Below are 8759 nucleotides of genomic sequence, written 5' to 3' on the forward strand. Positions count from 1 at the left end.
CATTATATATCCTTCCCAAAGTTCTCAGGGAACATTGGTGAGGATAGGGTATCCAGGAGTAGACAGTATGGTTTGGAATCACAGAATATTAGAATTGAATGTGACATTTATTCTAACTTCTGACCTCACAGAGGATTCCAATCTCCTTAATTTCTACAAGGTATTTATTTATTTAACACATGTCCTAATGCTTTTACTAATAATACACTCATGACCTCTAAAAGTAACCCCAACATGGACAGGTGTGTGACATTCTATTTTAAGAGGGGAGAATTGTCTAGAATGTAACTCTTCTCTTCAATCTTTACAGTTTTTACTTATAAGAAAATGGCCACAGGAAACTACTCTACAGTGATGGACTTTATCCTCGCGGGGCTCACAGATAAGCCAGAGCTCCAGCTTCCTCTTTTTCTCTTGTTCCTGGGAATCTATGTGGTTACTATGGTAGGGAATCTGGGCATGATCTTACTAATTGCTATCAGTTCTCCACTTCACTCCCCCATGTACTATTTTCTCGGTCATTTATCCTTTATTGACCTCTGCTATTCCTCTGTCATTACCCCTAAAATGTTAGTGAACTTTGTCACTGAGAAGAATGTCATCTCCTTTTTGGAGTGCATGACCCAGTTATATTTTTTCCTAATTTTTGTCATTGCTGAAGGTTACCTTCTGACAGCAATGGCTTATGATCGTTATGTTGCCATCTGCAGTCCTTTGCTTTATAATGTTCTCATGTCTCAAAAAGCATGCTCTGTAATGATGTTTGTGGTATATTCCTTGGGATTTTTTGGTGCCACAGTACATACTAGCCACATGGCAATGTTATCCTTTTGTGAATCTCATGTTGTCAGACATTACTTCTGTGATATTCTTCCCCTGTTAACCCTCTCCTGTTCAAGCACTCATGTTAATGAAGTTCTTCTTTTTATCATTGGGGGAGTTAACACCTTAGCTCCTACTCTAGCTGTCATTGTCTCTTACACTTTTATCTTGTCCAGCATTTTACACATCCGCTCTACTGAGGGCAGGTCCAAAGCCTTTGGCACCTGCAGCTCCCACCTTATAGCTGTTGGGATATTCTTTGGGTCTATCACTTTCATGTATTTCAAGCCCCCTTCTAGTAACTCCATGGATCAGGAGAAGGTATCCTCAGTATTTTACACTACAGTGATTCCCATGCTTAATCCTCTGATTTATAGTCTTAGAAATAAGGATGTGAAGAATGCCATTAGAAAGGTTATTGGAAATTAAAGCTTCTCCTGAGTGTCATTTCCCAGAAGTAGGAAAAAAAAATGAGTCCAAAGGGAAGTTATTCCAAATTTGTTTCTTGGTATGAACTCTTTCCTGGGAAGCCAATTTCTTTCTTCTGATAGAAACTAGGGTTCTTTTCATAATTCATGAGAGTCTTTTCTTCACTAGTATCTTGAGATCAGAAAGCATAAAGGTGCTTTAAAAACTTTCTTAGCATCTATTGCAAGGTTGTGTTCTCAGTAAACAGTGAATAAATGCTTGTTGAAGGAATCAATGAATATACTAAATAAACAAAATTTCCCATAAACTCTTTTCTGTTCAGTAGTTATTGATATTCTTCCCAGGAATTCAGATTAATGTGTAACTCACTCCTGCTCTTTTCAAAACTCCTGAATAATTCATGGATCCCCATATGGACCAGGGAGAAAGTTTGAAGAAGTTTCAAGGAAGAGCCTCTTCAAGGAAGAGCAAACAAGGAAGAGTTTGTGAGTGACTCTTTCCTCTTTCAAGGAAGAGACTGCTCAAGAAGATCAGTTGACTGAATTCTAGAAGTAGATTTCCTCATCTATCTTATCTTTCTGGAACTTATATATTTGTATATGTACATCTGTGTATATGTAAATATGTATTATGCTTTAATGTGTACATGTATATATAGTATATTGTACGTAAAAGTATGTATGTATGTATGTGCATACATATACATATATATGTAGGGATGTCTGGAGCCAATTCAAAATGTCACTGAGCTAATGATAATTTCAATGTGAGCATTTATACCTCACAAATTAGCTACAAATGCTACAAAACAGGACTTGGTTTATTGTTCTGTTGATTGTATAGACTTAAGAAAGTGATGGAGAATATGTTAATAATACAGATTAAACTTTAAAGTGTGTTGTACATACATTTTTTCCTCTTAGAAAACTAGTTTTTAATCATTTACTGGTACAATACTGCATGAATATGTACACATATACCACCAATTATATAATATTAAAACAATTGCCCTTCTTATTCTTCTTTACACATAATACTCTTATGTGTGTGTGTGTGTGTGTGTGTGTGTGTGTGTACACACATATCCTTATATAGATAGAGGGATATAGACTGGACTTGTAATTTTATTGATATAGAACTTCCAGGAGAAGAGACCCCCTCAACCCTTGTAGATGGATACCTTCTCTCATAATTTATGATTTTAATGAATTCCTTGGGTGTACTGAAAGGTTAAGGGACAGTCAGGGACACAGAATGTGTCACTCAGAGACTGAACCTCAGCCTGGTCTTTCTAGTTTCAAGAACTGACTCTCTGTCAACTTTGCCATGCTGGATGCAAGATAATACTTTGACGAATGGTATAAGCACCTGGAAAAATTAGGGAAAACCTAATTCATCTGAGCATTGATGGAAACTAGGGATTCTGAGTTGAAAATAAGGAGGGGAGACATTTTAGACAAAGAGCACAGCCTGTACAAAGACTGGAGATGAGAAATGGAGTAGTGTATAAGGAACAGTAAGAAGGCAGTTTGACCAGACTGTCTTAAGTGTGAAGGAATAGTCTGGTCTGCTCCTGATAAAAGATATCAATAGTCCTTAAGTATTAAGTACCTTGAGAAATAGAAAGTAGATATGGTTTTTGCCCTCAAGGTGTTTATAATATTGGCATTAAAAAACCCTTCATAATCTAGCTTTCTCCCCATTTTTTAGTCTCCTTATACTTTATTTCTTAATTTAAAGGCCCACAAAACAAAGTTTTTGTTTTTACTATACTCCAACAGTCTGAAGGACAGTGAACTGGCTCCCTATTTTAAAAGTTTTAGGATTCCTGGATCCTTTATAATCTGTCTTGACTAAAGTCACATTCATGGCAGAGAAGTAAAAAATTTCTTTCAAAAGATTTTGGCTCTTCCTTTGCAAGACACAGGGTTGAAGAAGAAAGCTGTTTTTGTTTTTTTTTAACCTGTGCATGGGAAGAAACAAAGTGATCACCCCAAATCTAGATTTCTTAATAATCTACTTTCCTTAGTAAGTTACTACAGTATTTCCCTTAAAGTTAAGGATCAGATCAGAAAACATGCATCAATGGTAGCCTTCTTCCAGTGATTCCAAAAGGTTGTAATAAGTCAAGATGACTTGACTTATCTCCTCTTGTTTTGGCTTCTTTGAGCAATTCTTCCTTGGAAAGTGGATGAATATGGAAATCCTAAGAATAACCTCCCAACTAAGAAAAAAGTCATTTTCTCAGGCATATCTCCACAGTCCAAATTCCTAGGGAGGCCTTCAAAAACTTTGAGTTGTCTCATATGCTTTAACAATAATCAATTTAATTTTACATTCTTCTAGTCATTATACTTTTATTTTCTGAATCATAATTCTTAAGATCTAGTTCTATCAATAATTTTATCACACTATTCTGCGTTTAAACTGCAAAAGTAAGACAGTATCACCCAACTGCATTAGTTCTTATTTTTTTCTAGAGATTAGAGGTAGTAATACACAATAATTAATACAATTAATAAATGTAAAGTGCCACAGCAAAAGAAGTTAATATTGGAATAATAACTGTGTTAGCAATAAAATATCACAAGGACATGAATTCAAATCACAGAAACAGCAACAATGATTTTTTTCATGTATCAAAACAGAGCAATTATATAATCTATTAAATATACAGATACGGCTATATATATATATATATATATATATATATATATATATATATTTAGTAGCATTCAGATTTCTAGGATATACTATATCAGTAAATTCAGCATTGCATAACAATATCCTCATGTTAATAAAACTTGTTATACTTCCAAAAATGGAAACAACAAAACAAACCTTAAAAATTACATTAAAAACCCCAATTAATAATGCAAACAAGATTAGAAAGGAAGCAAAAAACTGGGAAAACATTTTTACAGTTAAAGGTGCTGATAAAGGCCCCATTTCCAAAATATATAGAGAATTAACTCTAATTTATAAGAAATCAAACCATTCTCCAATTGATAAATGGTCAAAGGATATGAACAATTTTCAGATGATGAAATTGAAACCATTTCTACTCATATGAAAGAGTTTTCCAAATCACTATTGATCAGAGAAATGCTAATTAAGACAACTCTGAGATACCACTGCTCACCTGTTAGATTGGCTAAGATGACAGGAAAAAATAATGATGAATGTTGGAGGGGATGTGGGAAAACTGGGACACTGATGCATTGCTGGTAGAGTTGTGAATGAATCCAACTATTCTGGAGAGCAATCTGGAATTATGCCCCAAAAGTTATCAAACTGTGCATACCCTTTGATCCAGCAATGTTACTACTGGATTTATACCCCAAAGAGATACTAAAGAAGAGAAAGGGACCTGTATGTGGCCAAATGTTTGTGGCAGCCCTTTTTGTAGTAGCAAGAAACTGGAAAATAAATGGATGCCCATCAACTGGAGAATGGTTGGGTAAATTGTTGTTATGAATGTTATGGAATATTATTGTTCGGTAAGAAATGACCAGCAGGATGAATACAGAGGCTTGGAGTGACTTACATGAACTGATGCTGAGTGAAATGAGCAGAACCAGGAGAGCATTATACATTGAGGATGTATTCTGATGAAAGTGGATATCTTTGACAAAGAGAAGATCTAATTCTGTTCCAATTGATCAACGATGGACAGAATCAACTATACCCAGAGAAGGAACTGGGAAATGAGTGTGGACTACTTGCATTTTTGTTCTTCTTCCCAGGTTATTTTTACCTTCTAAATCCAACTCTTGTGCAGCAAGAGAATTGTATGTTCTGCACACATATATTGCATCTAGGATATATTATAACATATTTAACATGCATAAGACTGCCTGCCATGTAAGGGAGGGGGTGGAGGGAGGAATGGGAAAAGTTGGAACAGAAGTGAGTGCAAGGGATAATGGTATAAAAAATTACTCATGCATATGTTCTGTCAATAAAAAGTCAATTAAAAAAACAATTAAATACCAGATTTAAAATTCTGAAAATAAAAGGGAAGATTAATAAAATTGAAAGAAATAAAAGTATTTAACTGATAAACAAAACTAAAAGTTGGTTTTATGAAAAAAATAGCAAAAGAGATAAACTTTTAGTTCATTTGATTAGAAAAAAGAAAGAAGAACATCAAATTATGAAAAGGGTGAACTTACCACCAATGAAAATGAAATTAAAGCAAAAATTAGGAGCTGTTTTGTCCAACTGTATGCCAATAAATCTGATAATCTAAGTGAAATGGATGATTACTTACAAAAATAGATCATCCAGATTTATGGAGGACTAAATAAATTACTTAAATAATTCCATTTTAGAAAACAGAAATTGAACAAGCTATTAATGAACTCCCTAAGGAAAAAAAATCTTCAGGGCCAGATGGATTTATAAGTGAATTTTACCAAACATTTAAAGGACAATTAATTCCAATACTATACAAAATATTTGAAAAAATAGGGGAAGAAGGCCTCCTATCAATCTCCTTTATGTCAGAGATATGATGCTAATATCTAAAGTACATAGGGTATTTTACAAAACAGAGAAAGAAAATTATAGACCAATTAATGAATGTTGATAAAAATATTAAATAAAAGATTAGTGAAAGATTATAGTAACTTATCACCAACATAATACTATGACCAAGTATGATTTATACCAGGTTTGCAGTGCCAGTTCAATATTAGGAAAATTATTGACTCTATCAATAATGAAAAAATCATATTATTATATCAATAAATGCCAAAAAAGCATTTAACAAATTCCAACTTTTATTCCTATGAAAAAACTCTAGAGCACATAGGAATAAATGAAGTTTTCCTTAAAATAATCAGTATCATCTATATAAAACCATCAGCAAGCATCATATGTAATGGGAATAAACTAGATGCATTCCCAGTAAAATCAAGGGTGAAATAAGGCTACCCACTTTCATTATTACTCTTCAATATTGTATTAGAAATGTTAGCTTTAACAATAAGAGACGAAAAAGAAATGGAAGGAATCAAAGTAGGTAATGAGGAAACAAAGTTATCACTCTCTGTAAATGATGTGATGATATGCTTAGAGTATCCTAGAGAACCAACTAAAAACTACTAGAAACAACTTTAGCAAAGTTGCAGGATACAAAATAAATCCACATAAATCATCATTATTTCTATATATGTTACCGACAAAGTCTAGCCGCAAGAGAAACAGAGAAATTACATTTAAAATAACTGAATAATATAAAATATTTGGGAATCTACCTGCCAAGACAAATCCAGTAACTGTATAACCACAATTACAAAACACTTTCCACAGAAATAAAGTTGGATCTAATTAGAATCTAATTGGAAGTATATCAAGTGCTCATAGGTAGGCAGAGGTAATATAATAAAAATGACAATTCTACCTAAAGTAATCTACTTATTCAATGACATGCCAATCAAACCACCAAAAATTATTTTATAGAGCTAGAAAAAATGACAAAATTAATCTGGAAGAACAAAAGATCAAAAATTTAAAGGGAATTTTTAATGGAAAAAAATGCAAATAAAGGTGGCCTACCTGTACCAGATGTAAAATTATATTATAAAGCAACAGTCATGATAACCATTTGGTAATGGCTAAAAAAATAGAGTAGTGGATTAATGGAATAGGTTGGGTTCACAAGACACAATATTCAATGACTATAGTAATCTAGTTTTTGATAAATCCAAAGACTCCAGATTCTGGGATAAGATTTACTATTTGACAAAAATTTCTGGGAAAAGTGAAAAATACTATGGCAGAAACTAGGGATTCACCAACATCTAACACTCTATGCCAAGCTAAGATTGAAATGGGCTCTTGATCAACTTAGAAAAATAAGGGATATTCTACCACTTAGATCTGTAGAGAAGGATGGAATTTGTGACCAAAGAAGGACTAGAGAACATTATGAAATTTAAAATGGATAGTTTTGATTATATTAAATTTAAAAAGTTTTATACGAACAAAAACAATGCAGTCAAGATTAGGAGGGAAGCAGAAAACTGGGAAAAATTTTTTTTACATACAAGAGTTCTGATAAAGGCCTCATTTATAAAATATATAGAAAATTGCCTCAAATTTATAAGTATACAAGCCATTCTTTTATAAATGATCAAAGATATGAATAAACAATTTTCAGATAAAGATATTAAAGCCACTTCTAGTCATATGAAAAAAAAAATTTCTAAATCACTATTGATTAGTGAAATGCAAATTAAGACAACTCTGAGGTACCACTACACACCTAGATTGGCTAAGATGACAAAAAAAGATAATGATAAAATGTTGAAGATGTGAAAAAACTGAGGCACTAATACATTGTTGGTGAAGTTGTGAACTGATCCAACCATTGTGGAGAACAATTTGGAACTATGCCCAAAGGGCTATCATACTGTCCATACCTTTTAATCCAGCAGTGTCTCTACTGGGACTGTATCCAAAAGAAATGATTAAAAAAAGGGGGGAAAGGACCTACATGTGTACAAATGTTTGTAGCAGCCCTTTTTGTAGTGGCAAGGAACTGGAAAGTAAGTGAATGCCCATCACTTGGGGAATAATTGAATAAATTATGGTATATGAATATTATGGAATATTATTGTTGTATAAGAAATGATCAGCAGGATGATTTCAGAAAGGCTTGTAGAGTCTTACATGAACTGCTGCTAAGTGAAGTGACTAAAATCAAGAGAACAACCATAAGATTTTGTGATGATCACTTCTGACAGACATGGCTCTTTTCAACAATCAGGAGATTCAATTACAATAGAATTGTGATGGAGAAAGTCATCTACATCCAGGAAAAAAACCATGGGGACTGAATGAAGATCACAACATAGTATTTTCACGTTTGTTATAGCTGGTTGTTTGCTTTTTTTTCCTTTCTCATTTTTTTTTCCCTTTTTGATCTGATGCTCTTTTGCAGCATGATAAATGTGAAAAAATATATGGAAGAATTGTAACTGTTTAATGTGTAGGGGTTATTTGCTTTCTAGGGGAAGGAGGCTGGGGGAAGGGAGGGAGGGAAAAACTTGGAACACAATGTTTTACAAGGGTGTATGTTGAAAACTATCTTTGCATGAATTTTGAGAATAAAAAGTTGTTATTATTTTTAAAATTACATTAAATATCTTTTTTTTTCTAGGATCCAACTAGGAAGAAATATATTATCTATGCCTCTAATAAAAGCATGTTTCCTGTGGAGAAAAAAGAAAAAAAAACATTACACAAATGAAATATGTGTTATAGAATGAAAAGAGTAAATCCCCTTCTTTTTTATTTTTAGCTTTTGAAGGATTTTATTTAAAAAATTTTCCCTAATTACATTTAAAAGTATATTTCAATATTCACTTTTATAACATTCAAAGTTTCAATTTTTAGTTCCTTCCCCTTCTGAAGACAACACGCAATCTAATACAATTATACTATCTATAATAATATTCATCATATTTCATGTTGTGAAAGAAGAATTGGAACAAAAGGAA

General features: G+C 32.9%; 1 protein-coding gene across 1 annotated transcript; it reads left to right on the forward strand.

The window, feature by feature from the left end:
* The first annotated feature begins 315 nt into the window (after nucleotides 1–315).
* Nucleotides 316–8509, forward strand: LOC100916628 (olfactory receptor 8D2-like). Its single transcript, XM_012545114.2, has 3 exons — nucleotides 316–1239; nucleotides 5095–5106; nucleotides 8420–8509. The coding sequence occupies exons 1-3, from the start codon at nucleotides 328–330 to the stop codon at nucleotides 8507–8509; spliced, it is 1014 nt and encodes a 337-aa protein (XP_012400568.2). The 5' UTR covers nucleotides 316–327.
* Nucleotides 8510–8759: the final 250 nt, after the last annotated feature.

This window comes from Sarcophilus harrisii, chromosome 3 (assembly GCF_902635505.1).
Source record: "Sarcophilus harrisii chromosome 3, mSarHar1.11, whole genome shotgun sequence".
Lineage (NCBI taxonomy): Eukaryota > Metazoa > Chordata > Mammalia > Dasyuromorphia > Dasyuridae > Sarcophilus > Sarcophilus harrisii.